This window comes from Lepus europaeus, chromosome 16 (genome assembly GCF_033115175.1).
Source record: "Lepus europaeus isolate LE1 chromosome 16, mLepTim1.pri, whole genome shotgun sequence".
NCBI classification, from domain to species: domain Eukaryota; kingdom Metazoa; phylum Chordata; class Mammalia; order Lagomorpha; family Leporidae; genus Lepus; species Lepus europaeus.
The window spans coordinates 1123851-1147471 of NC_084842.1; the positions used below are offsets into that span (position 1 = coordinate 1123851).

The 23621-nt window shown below is 46.8% G+C and overlaps 1 protein-coding gene across 2 annotated transcripts; it reads right to left on the minus strand.

Annotated features, from left to right (window-relative positions):
• Positions 1–5989: 5989 nt before the first annotated feature.
• Positions 5990–17870, minus strand: VDAC3 (voltage dependent anion channel 3). 2 transcript variants are annotated; one of them, XM_062212895.1, is made up of 9 exons: positions 17784–17870; positions 15098–15166; positions 14419–14468; positions 11914–12066; positions 10770–10822; positions 9106–9333; positions 7714–7864; positions 6910–6967; positions 5990–6503 (listed from the first exon to the last, which is right to left on the minus strand). In XM_062212895.1, the coding sequence occupies exons 2-9, from the start codon at positions 15162–15164 to the stop codon at positions 6412–6414; spliced, it is 852 nt and encodes a 283-aa protein (XP_062068879.1). In that variant the 5' UTR covers positions 15165–15166; positions 17784–17870; the 3' UTR covers positions 5990–6411. The 2 variants fall into 2 exon arrangements, with proteins under 2 accessions (XP_062068879.1, XP_062068880.1); XM_062212896.1 differs by lacking the exon at positions 17784–17870 and adding an exon at positions 17137–17517.
• Between the last annotated feature and the right edge of the window lie 5751 nt (positions 17871–23621).

The window sequence follows — 23621 nt, forward strand, 5'->3', positions numbered from 1 at the left end:
CGTGGATGAACCTCAGCTTGCTGCTCCGAGTCTTGGGCGATCGAGGAGAAACCCCAGTTAGCTGGACAAGAGCCTACAGCCGGGGGCGGAGACAAGACCGGGTCACCCACCTGCTTGATGGAACGACGCAGGAGAGGCCTGCGCACATGGTTAAGTGAGCGCAACGCCAGCCCTTGCTCCTGGACTGTGGTCCTTGATGCACGAGAAAAGGAAAGCTCCCCCACCCCACCGCAGCCCATCATTCCCATGAAACACTGTGTCCCCATATCTGGTCTTTGAAACACCGGAAGCTGGCCTGGCACTGGGAAGCCTTGCACTGAGGCGGCCAAATGGCCTCCTGCCCCTTCTCTTCCTATCTAGGGTTCATGGTTAATTCTTGTTCCTAGAGAGGAGGCATCCCGAGGAATTAAACATGATACACAAAATCTGTTTAAGCAACCAGGTCAAAACCAAACTGTGAGTCTGTAGGGGAAGGGGTCAAGGTCAAAAGGAAGATGACTGAGCGACCTCCACTGCGCTGTCATCGTTGGCAGGCAGCAGCAACAGCGACACCCAGTGGAGTTAGGGTGAATTGCAACTATCTCAGAGCCTTGAAGTTGCCTCACTGGGTTGTTGGGTGGATGGTGGGCAGGAAGTGCTCAGCCATTCCAGGAGTGATGGGTGCTTCCCTGAGGGTCCCAGGGAACCGTAGGCACTTGAAGGAGAGCCCCGCCACGTATGCAGAAATCCCCGCCTGGGAGGCCAAGGCGGAGCACCTGCCTGATGGCTTGGGTCCATGTCTCCGTTCATTCAGCAACTCCTACCTGTGCCTGTCAGGTGCCAAGCAACAGCCAGACCACTGGAGACAGACAGGTGAGGCTGCCACGCTGTGGCTCTCACCCTCGGGGAAGGGCTATAAGGGCGCAGCGGGTCGGGGAAGTGTTCAGAGAGAAGAGAAGAATTTGGCAAAGCGGACGCTGGGGGCACAGGGCTACTCTGGATGCCCACCGGCTATCCCAGGAGACCGCAAAGGGGGGAGTTCTTGAGCTTGGGAGGCAGGCAGAAGGATGGTGTTTGAAGGCAGAGCCCGTGGGGATGAGCAAATCCCTTGGGAGGCTGTGTCCAAGCCCACACTCCGTTCACCCCCAACACCTCAAGACCCGGACACATCCCTAGACGGACACACCAGCTCTCTGGGAGAAGGTGGGGCTGGCCGGCCGGTGGCTTAAAGGGACAAGATGAAGAGGTATCTCGCTTCTATGGCTTCCTTCCAGGCAGCCGGACCATGCTCAGCGTCCGCACAGGCACATCTGGGAAGGACGGACTAGACATGATGGACATGGTTCTGGACACAGAGACTGGCCTCGGAGCACCAGAACCCGCTCTGGCCCGCACTGTCCAGCAGGTGCACCCAGCCCTTTGCAAGGGTCAAGATGGCATCTGAGCACCGACTCCCCGTCCTAATTGACAGTTTGCCCAAAACCTGGCTCAGGAAGGATGGTGCTCCCCTCACATCGCCCTCTCGGAGAGGGGCCCCACAGGAAAGGCAGCTGGTCCTCACACCAACAGCGCACATGCGCACACGCCCAGGGCAGAGCGTTAGACCAGGCGGCAGGCAGTGCCTCCATGCTGATGTCTACACGGACAGCAAGGAAGGGGCACGCAGGAACCCGAGGCTGCGGTGTGGCCCAGGACGCGGCCGTCTTCGCCCTGCTGAGCGCCTACACACACAGCACTGAGACACGCACAGATGGGCCTCCACGGCCGGACAGCAACTAAATGACACCCAGACACCGACCGTCCTCCTCCACCCCCCGGGGCTGAGATGTCCAGAGATCCAGACCGTGACATCCGAAGAACTAGCACTCACATTGTCATGTGCGAACCCTGAGCTCTTGTTAGCACAAAATTTCCTAAGAATCTGACGCCTCATAGGAAGCGAGTGGGACCAGTGGTGTTTCCTGCCAGGGCCGATGCCAGTTCCCCGGCCGCCAGACGCGCCGCCTGCTGTGCTGCCGCCGGCGCCCATTGCCCTTCTCATGCAATGCTCACTAGAAGGGTTTTTTTCCTCCCCAATTACAAAAATGATAAATATGTTTTAGAAAACTTGAAAAATAAAGCGCAAAACCAGTGGCAGCTCCTTGCAGTTCCACGTTCCTGCACTAACACGTGCAGACACGTTGGAGACTTGTCCTGCGTTTGCATGCACGTGTTCAAAAACAAAACTGAAACGTGGCTTTTCACTTGCTTTTAATATTTAATGTTATACGCTGACCACTTCCTGTCTTCTCCAGAAACACGATCTTTAATGACTGGGTAATATTCTATTCGATGACTACCCCATCGTTTATTTAACCACTGCCCTGGGTGGCACACCTGGAGGCTTATCGATTTTTCAGTATTATAAACACTGCAGTAAGAAACCTAGACCGTGAGTCTCTGTGTGTCTCTGATGACTGAGGCCCTTAGATACGTTCCCAGTAGTGCAGGCCCTGAATCAAAGCACACACTAACGTTAGCTACACAGGTCCAGGAGCAACACGCATGGGCTGTGGTGAGGGTCAAGGGCAGGCTCGAGAAGACGAAGAACCCCAGCAGTGGCCATGAGTGGCCATGAGAATTCCAAGGAGAATCCAAGGCGAAGGAAGCAGCTGGGGGAGCAGTGTGGAAGCAGCCGCGAGGAAGCGCCGTGCCCGGGGCGCTCCTGCTTGCCCGGAATCACTGGTATGAAACAGCTTATTCTCTATGACGTGACCGTATAGCTACCACGCTCTCCTTCCCAGCACAACTCACCGACTCCCTCCCTGACGGCGTGCTCAGAACCACCAGGCGGCCCAGGAGTCATAACACGGCCCAGGTTCCTCTCTGGACCCGGGCATCGACACCCAAATCTGTCTTTCAGCTCTGCAACAGCTGAGCACAAGGCCAGCAGGAACAGGGCGCAGCCCCCTTCCCAACAGCATTTCCTCGCTCGACTCTTCGAGCTGCCCCTGACCCTGAGCCGCCCTGGACTGAAGAGAAGCGAACAGGCCCCACAGACACCGCAGCGGCTGCCAACCTCTCCGGCCCACACTGCACAGCGGCCCTGGGCCCCTGCACCAGCCCCTCCATGCTCAGGCTGCAGCCAGCCGCAATGTGAACCGGCCTCAGGTTAACAAAACAGAGCTGGCAGGCACCATGCCTTAACAGGCTAATCCTCCGCCTTGTGGCGCCGGCACACCGGGTTCTAGTCCCAGTCGGGGTGCCAGATTCTATCCCGGTTGCCCCTCTTCCAGGCCAGCTCTCTGCTGTGGCCAGGGAGTGCAGTGGAGGATGGCCCAAGTCCTTGGGCCCTGCACCCCATGGGAGACCAGGATAAGCACCTGGCTCCTGGCTTCGGATCAGCGAGATGCGCCGGTCGCAGCGCGCCAGCCGCGGTGGCCATTGGAGGGTGAACCAACAGCAAAGGAAGACCTTTCTCTCTGTCTCTCTCTCTCACAGTCCACTCTGCCTGTCAAAAAAAAAAAAAAAAAAAAAAAAAAAGAACTAAGGCGTGCTTTAACCCCTCTCAGCGCCTTCCCTTTCTGGGTTACTCTTACTCCATCGCTTGCAATGGAGGGTCAGCCTACAGAGAGCATCAGTGAAAACACTGTTGGCGTCACGGATGGTTTCTAACGTAAGTGATGTCCACTCACTGCCCAGCTGACCATATTCGAGTATCGGGTATTGCAAGTGAAGATACTCTTTGGTGGTGGTAACAGGAAATTCTTGCACTGCAATTTTTCAAACAGCCAAGGTGACTATTGTTTGTAAGACAAAACATTTGGATTTGCATAGGCATATGAACACTTCTATCTCACTGGCAATTATGGAAATGAAAACCAAAACAAGGTCGTTCCATTTTTCACTTAAAAAACTGCTATAAATGTGGAGGTCTGGTAACATTCAGTGTTACTGAAGATGAGACAGAAATATAAATTGGTGCAGAATTCTTGAAGGGCAAGCTTGCACTACTTATCGAATGCAAAGCCCTACAACTCAGCAATCTCACATCTGGAAATCATTGAGAACTACACTGTCCGATGCAATAGCCAATTGAATATTTGTTGCGTTTCACGAGCTCGACAGCCCTATGTGGCTTGCACCCCTCCTGTGGAATAGCGTGGATAGAGATCTTTTTCACCAGCGCAGAAGTTTCTTCTGGGCAGTGTTGCTAAGGAAACATTCACAAACAGTGACACTGCACTATTTGTAAAGCTAAAACCAGAATACAGCACAAAAAGGGGGCACGGGGACGTTCAGGGTAGTTAAATGTTTTACGTCCCACTTGTACAGAATGTAAAATAAAAAATGGGCCGGCGCCGCGGCTCAATAGGTGCCGGCAAACCAGGTTCTAGTCCCGGTCGGGGAACCGGATTCTGTCCCAGTTGCTCCTCTTCCAGGCCAGCTCTCTGCTGTGGCCAGGGAGTGCAGTGGAGGATGGCCCAAGTACTTGGGCCCTGCACCCCATGGGAGACCAGGATAAGCACCTGGCTCCTGCCATCGGATCAGCGCAGTGCGCCAGCCGCAGCGCGCCAGCTGTGGCGGCCATTGGAGGGTGAACCAACGGCAAAAGGAAGACCTTTCTCTCTGTCTCTCTCTCTCACTGTCCACTCTGTCAAAAAAAAAAAAAAAAATGCGGCAGACATGGACAGAAAGAGGACCCTGATATGTTAAATTTAAGAGTAGACTACAAAAAGATATACATTTTAACATTTTATATAATTTCCAAAGACACTAAAAATTGGGGCCAGCACTGTGGCGTGGTGGGTAAAGACACTGCCTATAGTGCCTGCAACCCCTAGGGGTGCCTGTTCAAGTCTCAGCTCCTCCACTTCCAATCCAGCTCTCTGCTATGGCCTGGGAAAGCAGTAGAAGATGGCCCAAGTACTTGGGCCCCTGCACCCACGTGGGAGACCTGGAAGAAACTCCTGGCTCCTGATCGGCACAGTTCTAGCCGTTGCAGTCAATTGGGGAGTGAACCAGTGGGTGGAAGACCTAGATCTCTGCCTCCCCTTCTATGTGTAACTCTTTCAAATAAATAAATACATCTTAAAACACACACACACACACACACACTAAAAATTATGTAGGGATATGCTTGAAGAAGGAATGGAGAGAGGAACTGGAATTTTTCAGTTTACTTTTTAAATATTTATTTATTTATTTGAAAGGCAAAGTTAGAGAGAAGAGAGAGACCTTCATCTGCTGGCTCAATCTCCAAATAACTGCAATGACCAGAGCTTGGCCCGAGTCTCCCACGTGAGTGCAGGAGCCCAAGCACTTGGGCCATCTTCTACTGCTTTCCCAGGCCATAGCAGAGAGCTGGATCAGGAGTGGAGCAGCCGGGATTCGAACCGCTGCCCATAAGGGATTGCTGGTGCTGCAGGTTGGGCCTTAACCCACGGTGCCACAGCACCGGCCTTCAGCTTACTTGTAAACCAGCACAGATTAGATTTCCAGGAGTCCCACCGTGAGCCCTGAGTCCTCCTCTGCTGCTTTCCTGAAGCGGCACCTCCACTCCTGGGCCATCGTCGGTTTTCCAGATCTAGTGACACACAGCACTTCTCTCGAGCCGGAGAGCCACGTGCGCGTCCCCTGCTGTGTGGGCCCCCCCATCCATCTCCTCCCCACCGCGCTTCCACAGGCTGGCCTCATCTTTTGCTCTGTCTTGTCACCCACTCACACCCTCACTCGTTCTCAGCAGCTTTGCAAAGCTACCAAGATGACTTTGCCCTATCCCCCTACCTAGCAGGCAGGTGACTTAACGTTTGCACGTCTCCCCAGCATAACAAAACTCCCTGTCTCACCTTCCACCTGACCCGGGAGAGCACTCAGGGTGAGGGAGCCAAAGATGGCTGGGACGAGCAAGAGCCCGGACTGAGACAACAGCACTTGAGACGCAAACCCCACCGAGCAGAGCATGTTTTCAAAACCAAATCCCAGCAGATCTAAGAAAACGGACACTAGCCATCAGAAAAGCAATAATGTTCCAAATGTGATGGGTTTATTTGAGTTTACTCTGATGCAGAACCAAAGATTCCACTACAGCATGGAGAACAATCGGGGCGATGGGTGGGGGTAGGGCATGCAGGTTGCGATGTACAAACTGGAGGGCTGGGTCGTCTCCTGTAACGCGACAGTAGGCTGCTGCCGAGGGACACGTGAAAACCAACCCCGCGGATCGGAACTGAAATGTGGCACACACACGACAACTTCCGGGCACGCCTCCCAGAGCCTCCCTGAGCGTGCACCCGCAATCTCCAGACTTCGGTGTGGGGAGGATTACAATTCTTTGGAAGAATAAAAAGTTCACACGTTTGAAATTTCACAGAAGAATTTTAAGGCCAAAACATAGTGGGTTCATTTCTCTTCGCTGCCAGGGACCAATGTGATGCTTGACTCAGAGCCACATCAGGCTTCCAGCTCAAATCCCAGCCCAACCTTGTGGCCTCCTGCATTGAAGTTCTTCCCGTCGATTAAAGCGGACAGGGTCAATTTGACTCCTAGGGAGGAGAAAACACCGGTCACTTGTAGCAGGCTTTGCGGCCTGAATTCACACACAGAGCGGACGGGATCAGCAGCAGGGATCCTAGCTGGGGACAGGAGTCACAGGCATGCAGACAGGTGGGCGACGCGCACAGCAGACTCGTGGCAAACTCTACTTGGGTTCCAAGTTAAGAGCAATGAGTGAGCGCTCAACCAAACTCGGAGGCCACAGTGACCAAATTACAGTTGGAAACACAGGAGCGTTCTCCGGGTGAAAGCACTTCATCTGTCTTACTCCTCAGTGACCAAGCGTCACAAACGCGGCCTGCATCAACCCACAGTGCTTGCAGGCTCCCATCTGCTTACTGTCATGACTCCTCTATCTTCTACCCTGACCCCTCTGCTACCACCGCCTTTGCTTACCTGGTCGAAGGGTCTGCGTATAACCCAGTCCAATCAGGCTGGCGTTATTTACTTTAGCCTAAGAGTCAGACAGGAAGGAAGCAGAAAACAAGTCAATGTCTTAAAGAATCCAACACAACCACTGCTTCAGCATCAGGTTTCCACAACTACAGCGCCTGACGGCCAGTCTACAATTAATGACATTAAACATCTCATACATAAAAAGAGAAATCCTTCGGGAAGCCAACAGGGCTGGCAGGGGTGGGAGCGTTGAGAACGCTCGCCCAGGGGTCTCGGCAACTCTGCCCACACACGGAGGTGCCGGCGTACGACCTCTCTGGGCCCGGATCCCGGCACTAACATTCACCGCGTGGCCTGGGGTAAGTTACCTGGCCCAGGCCTCGGTCTCCTCATCTGTACAACACGGATGAGGATAACACTACTCGCCATGTAGACCAGAGGTTAGGATAAGAAGGTAAGAAAACACATGCGAAATCTTTAGCACAGCATCTGAAACTGGAGAGCCCAGTTAGTGCTATTATTACTATCAACTGCTAACAGCCACAGGAACGGTAAGCCAGGTCCACGAATTTACAGAGAAGAAAATGATGAAGCAGAAAAGCTAACATAAACTGAGAAAGTCACAGGACATTCAAATACAAGAGGACGGGGCAAGCCCCATGCTTCCTGTCTCCACACGGTCATCCTCTCACGTCATGAGGAGCCAGCTGTGGACGTCAGGTGCGGACTGCAAGCACATCCCAGCCCTCATCTGCAAGTAAAGTGAAAACCTAAGAGAAGATCCAACCCGCAGCACATTCTTACAGAGAGAGAAGTTCTACAATCCAGCTTGTATTTAGCTGCGATGCCAAAACGCGTGTTGTTACTGCCAGCCGTCCATGCGAGGTTTATTGACGTTTCAATCTTGTCGTTGACCTTCTGGTAGATGGAACCTCCGAATTCAGTACCATCGTTTCTGTTTGCATAGCACAAGCGAAAGTCATAAGTCCATCACCTGTGCCACTGTTAGGACAGGAAATAAATTCTAAAGGTCTAAACACGGGTCCCATTTTGCAACTAGGGATTCCAGCCAATTTCTAGCACAATTGACTACGAAACCGAACACGGAACTAGGTCCAGTGATATGATCTATAATCACCTAATTACGATGCAGTAACATGATTAATTTACTTGGCTCCTCCACATAATGTAAATTTCTTAGACTCAATTCAATTCTGGACCAAGGCAAGAGCCTCAGGGAAATATAATTTACAGGAGGTCTCTCTGGGCCGGTCACTGAACTTAGAAACTTCAGAGCAGAGGGCACTGAAGAGTCTGCAGAGAACACAGAGGTAGACGTGCAGGAATAAAGTCAGTTCTCCATTTCATTTCAAACCTTAAGAGTCAGAAAGCACTTTCCCCCACAATATCAAGGGTGCACTGTTCCAGAGAAGGACCTAAATTATTACGTCAAAGCATCCTAGTAATTATCTTTGAGGTTTCATGGTCTTCCTGATAATACCGTGTTACTGATTTCAATACCTCAATCTGTGCCACTGCTTGATTTAAGTCTTAAGTGAATAGCAGACCGAGCAGGGAGCAATCCGCAATATTGTAAAAACCCACAGCTCGCCCGCCCTCTGTGTGTTCTGCCCAGTACAGTGCAGCACCGCCCAGCAGGCTGAGACATAAAACACAATTAGAAGTTCACGCTGATCAGCCAACAGAGTGCAGTCTAGAACTGCACAAAGGACTCCGTTAACTTCTGAATGCAACACACTGACTACGTTCTGATCGAGGACACCTGGAAACCTCCAGCACTACTGAGGATGCTTCAGGGTATTCCAGTCGATTTGTTGGCTGTTCCTTGGTGATCCAAACCTGCTACCAGGGGGAACCAGAGGAAGCAGGAAAAATTCCAAAACAGCCCTTATGCCGGGAGGTACACCATGATGTGAGCTCTCTCCATCCATGGACTATGGAGCTTCCTAGAGTTTGAGGAAAAGGCTGAAGCCAGTAACTACCAGCAGCAGCCCGGCACGGCGCGTGAAGCATACAAGTCTCCTGGCAATGTTTCACTTACTAGGAAAACAGTGCACCAAGGCTGGTGTCCACTTGGGCCTCGTACACCGAGGACCACCACTGTTAACTGTTGCAAGATGCTAACAGCAACCGCTTTTTCAGCAACTGTGTAAGGAATAAATTATAAACACTCACACATGAGTGTGCAGCTGGAAGTCTGCAGCCTTGTAACCCAGGGCAAAATTATTCTGTGACAGTTTGGATTTGGCTGTGTCAAAACTCATCTGATAGCCAGCAAGCCAACCTTCAAAAGCCAACACAGCCCAGCCATAGATGGTTGGTCCAGAAAAATCTATATCAACATTACTTCCAAGACTAAAACAATCCCGTTTATAGGAGGCCTTCAATTTCCCACTCTTCTTTCTGTAAAGAACAAACAAAAACAATACAATGAAAACACGATGAGTTTCTACTGCTATGTCGGAACCTTTAGAGTTAAGATCCTGTCTCTCCCTCAGTGTAAGACTTATTTTGGTAGGTGGCATACCCATAGTAAAAGAGTTTCAAGCGACTTACTTCTATAAATAGGATGCTGTTAGGATCAGCCATCTATACACTGTTACCTATTGCTCAATATAAGTTCAATTAATAGGCTATTTTGTGATTAACTTCACAAAGGGAGGAATAAGTGCCAAGTTCACAATCTGAAGACACATGTACACAAATCTCTTTAAATGTTTCCAAATGCCAAATGCCACAAGAATGCAAAATGCCCAACACACACCAGAACCCTATCATGGAGAAAAGTGTAGTTTTTTTCAAAGACAATACTGAAAACAGGAAGTTATTTCTTAATAGTCCTTGTCCTATTCCAATTGAGCCTCTTATGGGGATATTTGTCTTAAAGATAACTAAAGCAGGTGGCACAGAGGCCATACCTGCAGAAACACCACTTTGCATTCTGTCATTCAGGTAACACAGACCCACATCAGGCAGAGGGAAAAATGACACAATTCCCACCTTTTACATAAGGAAATTGAGGCCAAAAAGCTGGGGATTTACAGAGAGTAACAGACCCAGCAGGCAGCATAACTGCTCATTCTGTTGTTCTAGAAGACCAGATACACCTTTTTTAAATTTTTTTACTATTAATTAGACATATTTACGGAATAGTATAATGATACATATCTTCAATGTGTGATGATCAAACCAAGTTAATATTTCTACCTCCTACAATTTTCAAAAAAGTAATAACAGTACACACGGGAAACAGTGTGGTATTTCAATAAACACATACAACATGCGCTGATCACATCAGGGTAATTAACATTTCCTTCTCTTGGTCATTACTTTATGCTTGGAGCCTTTGAGTCCCTCTCTTCTGTTTATTCATAAACTGTATAATAGGTTATTGTGAACTACAGCCAGCCCACTGTACTTAGAACACTACAACTTAACTCCTGCTATCTGTGTTGTGCACCCGTTATCCAACCTCCCTCTTCCCCCAACGCCCACACTTCTAGATTACAGTCTGAAGAAACTGACTTCTCAGCAGCACACCCACCAATCTTAGAATAACTTAATTTGTATCTGGTCTCAGACCATTCCAGCTCCTAAGCTTGTTCTGTGCTATGCTTGTTTGAATTAGATGTATAAAGTTGTGCTCACCAGTTCAATGTTAAAATGGAAATTTTATCCTGCTTCAGGGCGCTTCCTCTACCCTTGCCTCTAGTATTCCAGACAACAACCTCCTAAGCTCGTCCTCTACCCTAAACTTCTCATTGCAAATCCCCAATTCTAATGGTCTCCATCCCTTCAGGCTTCAAAAACATTCCAGAAAATAAGATTTAGATAATTACCCTGTGTTTGGTACAAATATGGTGTCAAGAGTCAGTTTCAATCCTTCAGCCAACTGAAAAATAAGATTTTAAATTAACAATTAATATTTTCAATTCTTTGAAAAACTATATATATGAGTTTACTTGAAAGGCAGAATGAGAGAGAGAGAAATAGATCTTCCATCCGCTGGTTCACTTCCCAAATGGCCACAACATCCAGGGCTAGACCAGGCCAAGCCAGGAGACAGAAACTCTATCCAGGTCTCCCACGTGAGTGGCAGGGGCCCAAGCACTTGTGCCACCATCCACTGCCTTCCCAGGTGCATTAGTAGAGAGCTGGATCGGGAGTGGGGTAACCAGGATTTGAAATGGGATGCTAACATCACAAGCAGAGGCTTAACCAGCAGAGCCACAGCACTGGCCCCAATTTCCAATTCTTTATTCAACTCAAGAAAACAATTTTAAAGTTTCCACTAACTTCCCCTTTAACAAAAAAAAGGAAGTCATTAAAGAGAGTCAAATATTAAATTATATAGAAATTATATCTCCCCATATTTCTCACCCTTCACCCCATTTTCATTATGGTTCTTTCACCAAAATATGGGTAAAAAATAAATAGACCAAATCCTATGACAGCAAATAATATAAATTACGATACAAAAATAACAGAACTACAATACAACCAAATAATCTTGATATTCTCTTTGCAATAAAATAATCTGACATTTAACAAACCAATCTATAAATCTGTATGTGTTATCTATATATGATAATGAACATATACATATATCACAAAAAATAGTGCCCTGTACAGTAGCCACTTGAAAACACACAAAATTTTAGAGGCACTTTTCTGTGGCATGAATTTTGCAATGATTAGAAAACCTAATCACTACAAATGGTTTGTCCTACACAGTAGAGGTTCAGCTGAATAACAGAATAAAAAAACAGATCAGAACAAAGATATGACATTCTAAGAGTACACACAAGGCCTTATTTTCCAAAAACCTAAGAAATGGCCAAAAAGGCCACATGCAGAGAAAAATTACAGCTACCAGAAAGGTAATAGGAGCTTGTTCAGACTGTACTTGGGCTTGTTTACTATACAATCTATAAGAGAAATTAAACCTGCTTAAATTGAATAACTCCTAATGCTTTCCCTTACCTTATTCTCCAGAGAGATTTCTGTCCCCAGAGTGTTGTCTGTGTTCCATTTCTGGGTGAAGGTGAGTCCATAGTTACAGACCTTATATTTGGTCTCTAGGTTGCCTGACGCTTTTCCTGTATCAGTGTAAGCATGACCAGAAGTAGAAAATTCCTGGTACGCAAGAAAAAAATAATTACTTTAAAATTAGCTCATCGACTAGGAAATATTCACTTCAGAAAGTGTATTCAACGCATCAGAAACTGGAACAATTGACTTGTTACCACAGCCCTGCTCTTAATTCTTAAATTCTCTCCTTTAGAGAGAAATCTCTTCATGGAAAATAAATGCCTTTCTTATTTATAGACAAAAATATGTGATCTTAAACCTTCTGCTTGTATGGCTTAAAACAGATGATCCTTTCTCTGTAATGCCTTTCACATGATTAGTTAATCTAAAGGTCCTTATCCTCCTTTTAACAGGGTCAACATTTCATTACTTAAATTTATTTTTTATTACTAAGGTAAAATACATTTAACTAATATTTACCATGTTAACAACTTTCAAGTGTATGGTGATGTGGTATCAAGTACATTTACCTCATGTAAACCACTGCTTTTCCACAAAACTACATGCAAAACGTTCAGCATGAACAATTTTAATATGTGAATGTATATGACTATTGTTCACAGTAATAGAATGTTCTTTCCCCCTTCTCCACCCTGTGTACCTTTAAGTACCTACTAGCAAATGGTTATTATGAATACCTCAAAATATACCCTCCTCCCAAGTCAAGCGTCCTTTCAATCACATGACAACAAGCAACTGGAAACAGATCTCCTTCTGGGGGAAGCCATCAGCACCTGTCACTGACAATCATGAGCTGGAAAGGGAGCAGGAGGGGGAGGAAGCATTCTGATTGGCCCTGTTTAAGGGACATTTCTGAAATGCTGCCACCCGCACCAGCTCCACCCCACTGCCTGCAACAGGAATCCTTCGACAACAGCCTGCTCCCAAGCTCTAGTACAGGCAATAAAACCACCAGGAAACTACGATGTGTTTATCTACACCTCACAGGAAGTTTTCAGAGTGAGTATCATACTGCACACGTAGGGCAAGTCCGTACTAAAAACTGATTAAGTGTTAGTCATGTTTAACAGTTCACATTAATTCTTCAATGTGACAATCATTTTCTTTCAGCAGATCCAACTAACCAGGGTTTCGTTTTTCACATTTATGTTTCACAAACTTGACAAGTGCAACCAATGCAAATCTTAATTTTGGCATCAGGGGAATACTTTATGCACAAAATTAAGGTACAGGAGTGGTCTGCATTTCTTCCTTGTTACCATCATTGTTCCTTAGTGCAAACACCAGGTACAGATATCAAAGAGAAGACTAGACTTGTTCTGAGCTCCAGGATCATGATAGCTTCAGCTTTTGTCTAATTTCACACTTAGGTCAAACAGTGCAAAATACATCTATAACATGCATACCACATCTACTACTCACATCACATTAAAAGCTAGTAAGCAACAAAACAAATAGAAACACTATGGTTAAACAGATGGTACATGATGCAAATGCCAAGATACAATCTAAAAAATGGGGAACAGTGGATGATATTTATCCTAAATCAATACTGGAGACCAAAAGCAGCCATAAAAAGCAGGCACAGAAATGAGCTTTTTGTCCTTACCATCTGAATGATCACCACAGCAGCATGAAAGGGAGAGAAAATCTTTGTTGATGATTTTCACAACACAAACGTAACTTGCACAAACTCAGAAACCTACTCACAATGAGAACAATTTTTCTACCTTACCAGAACCACTTAGACACAATGTGCTCCTCTTAGTAAGGGGAAGGGGTGCACAAGTATTTATTCACACTAGAGGAGCCCAGGGAAGGAGGGACAACAGCACACCAAGATTTACAAAGTACAATACAAAGCATCACAGGGATGCCACAGGCCTTCTGTCTTCTAATTAAACATTATATCCAGGAATACAACTTGCAGGAGTGTGAACAGGTAAACTCCAACCAAAGATGAGGCCAATGAGCACAAATCAGAAAATGAAGTGAATACAAAGTTCATCTATTTTTACATTTTGCCTCAACTAATCATGAAGACACAGGAGAAAGTTGCTTTTTTTTTTTTTTTAAAGTCAATAAAACATGAATTCATTATACTGGAAATAAAGTTTTTAGTGCTCATATACATATTCATGTAAGTATACAGATATGGCATGAGCAAAAAAATGCATATTTTATATCTTCTGAGAGTAAGATGCAGAACACATTTATTATGGCAAACACTAAGGGTCACCCCCAGAATGCAGCCTGACTGTCTATGTGGGTTTAACTGGCAGAGTAAGAAAGCTACCTGAAATCTAAGAGCAGGACAAAGCTGCAGGGAAGAAGACACTGCCAAAGCATGCTGGATCACGTGACTACATAATAATTTTTAAATAGTATCCGCTAAGTTAATTATATTACATTTATTAAAATATATTAAGTACTCACCACTCCACTACAAGACTTGGTTCTCAGGTCTATTTTGACCATGCCAAACCCTAGATACACAGGAAAAAAAATAGTAATGTATAAAACGTGATATTCACTCTAGTTTTTTCAACTCAGAAATTATTAAATTTCTATATAGAAAATACACAGTATACATATTAGAGAAGAATTCCACAAGAAACTAAATTATAATAAAATAAGTCTAATTTTTTTAAGTTCCTCAAAATAAACAAAGACAAGTTTTTAAAATATAAATTAAAAAAAATGAATGAAAAAGAATATGCACTACTCTAAAAACCAGAATTATTAGATAATAGTATGCTGGTATATACACAAGTCTAAAATATACAATTAACATCATTAGCTAACTAAAAAAAATCCAGTGTGAATAGCAGCAAAAATTTCAAACTTAAAGATTACACTTTAAAACCTAAAAATAGGGGCCAACATTATGGCACAGCAGGTTACGCCACTGCTTGCAACACCAGCCCCAATTTGAGTCCCAGCTGTCCACTTCTCAAAAGAAGGAAATCTGATAGCTTGTTAATAATTATCAACTTAAAGCTTGTGAATTAGATCAATGTACACTTACTCTTATTTTATGAGCAGAGTATCTTGAACAGAGGCAAGTCCACACTAATCCTGACCCAACACTGGAAATCTACAACAGCACACTTACCATATCCTTTGTTGAAGACATCCTTGGCAGCCTTTCCTAGGTCACAGTAAGTCGGTGTGTTACACATATCTTATAGAGAAACATGAGGACAAAGGAATAAAAATAACCATTTAGTAATTATTCACCCATAGTTCTTCCACTGTTTCATCCTGTAAGAAGAGATGTGTGCAGTCCTCCTTTGTCCCATTAAGTTCATATACTAATGCAATCCAGATTAAGAGAAAGCACTTTGCTCCTGAAAAAAGTGCTCTACAGAACCGTGTGGAGTTTTCCCCTGAGAGTCAATGAAGTCAATTTTCTGACTGCATTTCAAAGAAAGTTCTCACTTGCTTTGGAGGAAATGCTTTATTAAACTGGAATGCTTAAAAAATATATGCAAAATTTATCTTACAAAAACCTTTCTCAAGGCTGTTACACAATGCAGTCAGGTAAATTTTTAAAGGAATTCCAAGAATACATATGATCAAAATCTTCAGGGTTGATATTCTGCTACTTTTAAGTTGTTTTCAAGAATTATCTCACTAATTGAAATGTATTCACAGACAATATGCCTTCTCAAAGCTCTTCCGAAAATAGAGTGCTATAATTTTACCAATTAACCAGAAATAGTATAGAGTCAACTGCTTAGCAAAACTGGTGTCAGCTCTCAAGTTAAAGCCTTCAAAAACTCAAGGTGCCTTGACCTCTCACCTTGCCTATTTAGTATTCACCCAGCTTTTCTACTGGCAGTGGGACTCTCCCATCAAATTCTGAGAAGCTAGCAACACTGCTGAGCATCGTACTCCTTTGCCCACTTTGTATAATGGCAAATGTCTCCCTGCAGCAGGTTCTGTTGTGTCCCTAGCACCGACTGAGAAGCCATGTCTAACAAAGATACAACCACCTCAAGCAATTTCATTAGCCCAGTTTCTACCAGGAAAAATCCAGTTACCAACTAGCTCTTGCAACTGTTATGCCTGAACTATCTACACAAATATCTATATTTAGCCCAGCTTTTAATCTGGACTTCTGCTAAATTTTTGCCTACATCATCATATCTGAACATATACGTATGATGCAGTTAATCAGGAAGTCATTTAAAATGTGTTCCTTAACCTATCAAATATGACAGACTCCAACATATAAAGTTATGAAGAAAGAGTATAGTATAAAAATGAAACAGAGAGAGTGCTATAATTGTACTGCCTTATAACAGTAATTGAAGCTACAGGGTCTCATAGTTCACTTCCAAAGCAGTTATTTTACAATTCAATACTTATATGATCGAGTCCACACTTTTGACATATTCCCAACTCTTACTTGATTATTAAACAGCTACTGATATTTGTTCAAATACTGCCAGGAGCCTGTAATTTGGGGGGCACCTTCAGAACTCCAGTCTGATTTTTCACAGTAACAAGAGAAGATACAATTAAATGTTCAGAAACACCCAGGATACTTCAAACGGCTCATGAAAACAGGAATTCATGTTTCTTTTGGTGCAGGCCCACACAGTGGCACAAGTTAAGCTGCCACCTGCAGTACCCGGTCATCCCATGTGGATTCAAGTCCCGGGTGCTCCACTTCCAATCCAGCTCCCTGCTAATGCACCTGAGAAAGCAATGGAAGATGTCTCAAGCACTTGGGCCCCTGGACCCATGTAGGAGACCATAAGGAAGCTCCTGGCTTTGGCCTGGCCCAGCCTCAGTCTTTGCAGCCATCTGGGGAGTGAACCAGCGGATGGAAGACTTCTCTCTCTCTCTCTCTCTCTGCCTCTCCCTCTTTGTAACTCTGCCTTTCAAATAAATAAGTTTCTTTTGGTGCAAAAAAATCTGAACTCCATGCACACAAGAGGTGCATTCGAGGGGTCTTCAAAACATTCATGGAAAACGCATACTATGAAAAAACTATACAAGGATTTCAAAAAACAATTTGCATCCAAATAAACTTATCTTTTCACTCCATTTCCCCACAAACTGTTGGAAGTACCTTCCTATATACTTGGCGGGACCAATTAAAATCTTAGCATTCTGCTCGGTTTATTTTTGCAAAACCAGTACCAGATACTTGTCAACAGTCAGGCAGCAGGCCTGGTTCACGAACGGGTCTCAATTCTGGCCGGCTCCGGCTGACTTTTCCAAGGCCATGACGCTGATGGGAAACGCACTGCTGGTATGATCCAGCAAAAATCGGGAGAGCGGCTTCGTGCTTCTCACTTCCATCAGCGCTACAAAATGCACTTGCTCGTGGATGGGCCTGGGTGCCGCGGTTGCATCAGACGCAGAAGGAAAAAGCGGGGTTTTCACACAATCCCCAACTTGACAGCCTTTTGTTCCACTGCACGGACGGCACCCGCCCTCCGGCCATAAGGAGCGAGCCTCGCCCGACACGGACAGCAGGCAAGGGCAAGGGGGTGGTTCTGGGGCTCAGGAATCCAACTTCCCTAAAATCCGCCTTCCTGTCTCGCCCGACACTGGACACCTCGGCACCTCCCCGGCGGGCGGCTCGCGGCCCCGCACTCGCGGCGGCTCCGTCCCCCGAGGGCCAGGGCAGCAGGTCCCGGCCGGAGCCGGCGGCCCGCTCGGCCCGCGCCCCGTTAGACTGCGCTCCCCCACGCCCTCCGTGAGGGCCGCCTCCCGTCAGGCCGCGGCCCGCCGCCGCCCGGCCCCTCCGCTGGCCTCGGGCCGGCGACCGCCGCGCCCCTCACCTGCGAGCCGAGGGCCGTCCCCGATCCGCCAGGGCAACGCTGAAGGTCTTCTCCCAACCAACGCCGTCCGCGCCTGCGCGGCCGCACTGCCCCTGCCGCGCCTGCGCGCCCCGCCCCGCCCGCGCACGCGCCTGCGCCGTAGGGGCGCGCCGCGGCCGCGCGGCCGAACGCGCACCGCCAACTGCCCGGCGCCGCGGCCGCGCGGGCGCTCGACGACCCCGCCGCAGGTGGCGCGGCGGGGGTTGGCGGGCGCTCGGGGACAGCACCTCTGTCCCTGCAAGGGGCTCGTCTCGCGAGACGTCCTTGGGTGGCTGGGGGCTGTTCGCGCGGGAGGTGTCGGGGGCGGGCGCGTGGCGGCGGGGCGCGGCTCCCGCGCTGACGGTAGCTCGGCCTGGCTGGTCGCACCCGGACCGCGTGGTTCTGGGGGGCAGACCTTGCTGGTCTGAGCGGGATTTTCCTGTCAGACGGACTAACGGTCGGGAATGGGGTTCTTGGGTTACCGCATCCTGAGGGTGAGAAAACCTAGGCCCCTGAAGGGACATTTTGAGGAGAATGCCGCCGAACAAATGAAGAAGGTGTCGAAGTGGGAAGTCCGCGCTTTGGACCTGCGGGATAATGAGGGCTCTGGGTGCCAGTTCCCCACGGACGGCGGAGGTAGCCGCAGGGCTCCCAGTCACCGCCTGCGCGACTTGCAGAAGAGATGTCTTCACTTCACAGCCAACGTCGTGTGCCCCGATGCCATGCACGGGGACGCCCAGGTCATACTCTTGCCAAAAGCGTGTGGTTTAGTATACCCGTGAGGAAGCAGAAATTTGCCTTCTCCGAGTCAGCTGCACAGTCCTCAAAAACACCAGTCTCTTGAAAAATTAAGGAAAGGCTAAAGGAGACAAACAAGATAACATTAAAAGCAATGTGTGATCCTAAATGACCAATGAAGGCCATCATTGAGAAAATTTCTATGTAAACCACGTTTGTGTTGTGAAAAAGTAAATTTCTCAATTTCTTGAGGGCAATGGGTTATGCAGAAATGGCCTTGTTTTTAAGAGAAATGTGCTGAAGTGTTTGGAAGTGAAATATCTCATGTCTGCAACTAACTCTCAAATGATCCAGAATAAAAGTGACAAAATGTTAACAGCTGGTCAGTCTAGCTGAAAGATACATGTGTTCATTGCACTGCTCTTGAACCTTTATGGTAAGTGTTAAATTTTTCAAAGTAAAAAAGGAGGAAATCCCACCAAGTCTGCGTTGTTCAACGTACAATGTCAGGCTGTTGCTTGGTTCAGTAGGTGAGTACCGTATTGGCTTGCTGTAAGTAATAAAAAATAAGATCAATACCCCAACGGACTTATAATGTAAGACGAACAAATACCTGAGGAATGAAGCAGAATGTGATCAATGTCATAAGCAAAGCAGAATGTAGCAATCTGAACAGAGCTGGATTTGTGTCTCTGCCAACTCTGCGGTGTTATGCAAGCATCTTAACCTCTCTGTGTCTCAGTTTCCACATCTGTGAAACAACTAAATAATATCTACCTCAGGGGATCGTAGTGAATATTAAATTGAGAATTCCTAGCATAGAGTCTACCTGGCATATGGAAAATGTTCATTAGTTAATAACACAGATGAAAATTAGTATACTTCGGATTTGTGGTGGCAGGGTAGATATTCATATCCATATGAATATTTTTTTGACAGGCAGAGTGGACAGTGAGAGAGAGAGAGACAGAGAGAAAGGTCTTCCTTTACCGTTGGTTCACCCTCCAATGGCCGCTGCAGCCAGAGCACCGTGCTGATCCGAAGGCAGGAGCCAGGTGCTTCTCCTGGTCTCATGTGGGTGCAGGGCCCAAGCACTTGGGCCATCCTCCACTGCACTCCCAGGCCACAGCAGAGAGCTGGCCTGGAAGAGGGGCAACCGGGACAGAACCCGGCACCCCGACCTGGACTAGAACCCGGTGTGCCTGCGCCACAGGCAGAGGATTAGCCTATTGAGCCGCGGTGCCGGCCCCATATCCATATGAATATTAAAACCACAACTGCTGCCTAAACTTTGGCTCAGACCTGGCATTGGTCAGGTGTAGCAGACGATTAAAGGTTCTAAGTAGCCCTTTGGGAATGTGGCAACATTCTTCCTCCGTCTTCTGCTATCCAAAGTCTTTCTCCTAGAAAGCCTTGACAACACCAAACCCAGGTCATCCAAAGGGACTTTGCTCTCTCTCCCAATGCCTAAAACAGGAAGGTGATGAGAGAAACTGCTAAGGAAAACACCTGCTGAGAAGGAATCCCTCCTTTCCTCCCTGTGCCTCCAGCCCTCTCAAGTTAGCTGGATCATGTCCGTAGGAACATCCTGGCTTTCACCAGCTGAGAATTACAGGCAGTTCTCACTCCTCCACTCACACTGAGATCCAAACTGGGGAACTGTAGAAAGGATTTTCTCAGTCCAAATTCTGCTACGTGGCATTCTCTGCTATAAAACCAAGAGAATCATGGAATTTTAGAGCAGGAAGGAAACTTTAAACTCCTCCCTTTGAAAGACATTTACTATGCTTACTAATAGGGAACCACTCTCAGAAACCCAAAAGTGTCAGAGCTGAGTGAGTCCAGAGGCCCATGGAGATGATGTATGGACTAGATTTCCAGGACAAGTTACCTGCTCATTCAAGTCAAGATAACAACATGGGCTGATCTGCCCATGTGTAAGAGGAAAATCTCAGAGGGTTAGTAGGGTTTTAGTCTCAGAAATTAAAAAAAGAAGAAGACAGAAGCTCCACTGTAAAAATTTGGTAGCTCAGTTACCTTAGATGTAAGAATATTATTAGATTCTGGAGCCAACACTGTGATTTAATGCCGTTTCTTTTAAAAAAAAAAAAATGACCCACTTATTTTCAAGGACTCCAAAATTGTGATGGGGCCTGGGGGTCCCCTGCTTTGAAGAGGAGGAAGCATAAGCAAATCCCTGGTCCACTCCCAGGAGCAGCAGAGCGGAGACAACAGTGGTGAAAGCATTGAGTTGGACCTGCATGGGGTTTGCAGGCTTCTTGGAAATGATCTTTGGAAAAGCTCAGCTGGACCAGCAGGGAATGACTTCCAGAGCAAAGAGGCTTTTGGTGCAGCAGTTGAATTGCCACTTTATGACACCCTCATGCCTCATCCTATGTTGGAGTGCCTGGCTTCCAGCCCCAGCTCTGCCTCTGATTCCAGCTTCCTTCTAATGCATACCCTGAGAGGCAGCAATGATGGCTTAAGTAGTTGGGTCCTTGCCACCCATGTGGGAGACCTGGGTTGAGTTCCAGTTTTCTGGCTTTGACATGCCCCAACTCTGGCTATTATGGGCATTTGAGGAATGACAGCTTGCTTGCTCTCTCTGGCTGTCTCACATAGAATAAAAAAAATGTTTAAAGAGATCTTTGGAGTAACCTGGACAAACATACTAATTAAAAAAAAAAAAGATGGATTTCATACCCCAAAGTTTCATATTTATAGATTTATAGTTTTTATAGATTTATAGTTTTCATAATTATAGATTTCTATTTAATAGCTCGAACCATTTATAATAGCAAAAAATGGAAAGCTACATAAATGGCCAGTATTTAGAGATCATTAAGAGACACACCCTGTTCTGAGTTCTAATACAGCTATGTGTTCTCATAATTGATGGGGAAAAAAAAGTCTGTATAGTGTAGTTCCATGCCTGTGTGTGTGCTGTAACGGTACTCTGAGAAGAAGAGAGGGGATGATAAACATGACATCAGGGTGTGACCTCTGAGGGCTGTATTGGACAGAGGAGGTACACATGTGTAGACACTGTCATTAGTAATAGCTCCTTCTGGAGCTGGTGATAGGTTAATTATATTGCGTATTAAATAAGTGCTGCATGCATGTGTGTTTATGTACCCTCATAGAAAGAAACCAACAACACTTTAAAAAAGTCAACAGACAGTGACTGTTTCTGCTGGAACAGTATATAAATGTGACTTCTATTTTCTTCACACTTCTGTATTTTCCATAATTTCTAAAATTTGGAAACACGTATTTCTTTCAAAATTAGAAAAACCAGGCTCACTTTCATAAGGCAGGGAAGTACCTAGGTTTGTGAGACAGAGAGTGCTGTTTCGTGGGGAGTTTCCACCAGAAATTGGGAAATATTTCTGGAACCTTGTTACCTGGAATCTACGGCATGCCTTGTGAGTGCTAACTCATTTCTGACCACAAGGGGAAGCAAGAAGACCAGGTGAAATGAAGCCAAGCCTGGTGGTGGGTCCCAGGTGTTCCCCTCTGAGTCAGGGTGATGACACTGCCCTCAAGTTCAACAGAGCCTCATCCAAGACCTGCATATGGCTGCAAACAAAGTCATTAATTAGAATTAGACAGTGTATCAAAGTCTAATTTGTTCCAAGGGCAGCAGATGTTTACAAAGTGTTTTCATGGGAGGATCAGTTTTCCTAATGTGCATGTGAAGATTAGGGTATGGCCTGGCTGAGACTACTTTCTTTTTTTAAGAGTTATTTATTTATTTGAAAGGCAAAATTACAGAGAGGCAGAGAGAGAGAGAGAGAGAGAGGTCTTCGATCCACTGGTTCATTCCCAGATGGCTGCAACAGCAGGGGCTGCGCTGATCCAAAGGCTGGAGCCAGGAACCTTCTCTGGGTCTCCCATGTGGATGTAGGGGCCCAAGGACTTGGGCCATCTTCTACTGCTTTCCCAGGCCACAGCAGAGAGCTGGATCGGAAGTGGAGCAGTTGGGACTTGAACCGGCACCCATATGGGATGCTGGCACTGCAGGCAGCGGCCTTATCCGCTGTGCCACAGTGCTGGCCCCTACTTTCATGTTAACAATGAAGCACAGCAACCCCATGTATACAAAGGACTCCTGAGGGGGGAGGGTGACATACTGCTACGGTTTCTTGTAATGCCAAAACAGGCATGTCCCCTGTGAGTCTCTTGTTCAATGAGTGTATTAGGGTTTCCAGCAACTTGACAGGTTTGGGGGTGGGCTTCAGTGAGTAAGCAGTATGGTTGGTATAAAGAAAGAACAAACTTTGGTCCCAGAAAACTTACTGGCCTAGTGACTTTGGGCAAATTACTTGACCTCTCTGAGTCTCACTGCCTTCATCTTTAAAATGGAACTTCCCTGGGAGTTGTGGTGTTGTAGGTACAGCCATTGCCTGTGACACCCACATTCCGTATGTGTGCTGGTTTGTGTCACAGCTGCTCCACTTCTTCTTTCTTTCTTTCTTTATTTTATTTTATTTTTTTTTGACAGGCAGAGTGGACAGTGAGAGAGAGACAGAGAGAAAGGTCTTCCTTTTGCCGTTGGTTCACCCTCCAATGGCCGCTGCGGCCGGTGCGCTGTAGCCGGCGCACCGTGCTGATCTGAAGGCAGGAGCCAGGTGCTTATCCTGGTCTCCCATGGGGTGCAGGGCCTGCTAATGCTCCTGGGAAAGCAGCAGAGGGTGGCCCAAGTACTTGGGCTCCTGTCACCCACATGGGAAAACCTAAAAAAGCTTCTGGCTCACTGCTTTTGCCTGGCCCAGCCCTGGCCATTGCAGCCATCTGGGGAATGAACCAGCAGATGGAAGCATGCTCTCTCATTCTCCCTAACTCTGACTTTCAAATAAATAAACAAATCTTTTAAAATGGAATTTCTCAGAGGACAACTCCTGGTTAAATGGGGTCCACAGAGAGAGGCTTAGACTATAGCCCACTTTCTTTGGCCAAAGTCTTGGGTGGCTTGGCCCACACCTGGGACAGGAGCTAAGAACAGAGGCACCGAAGACCCACCCCATGCACCAGATGCACCACAACACCTGCCCAAGGAGGCTCACCCTGGGGCTGTGATAA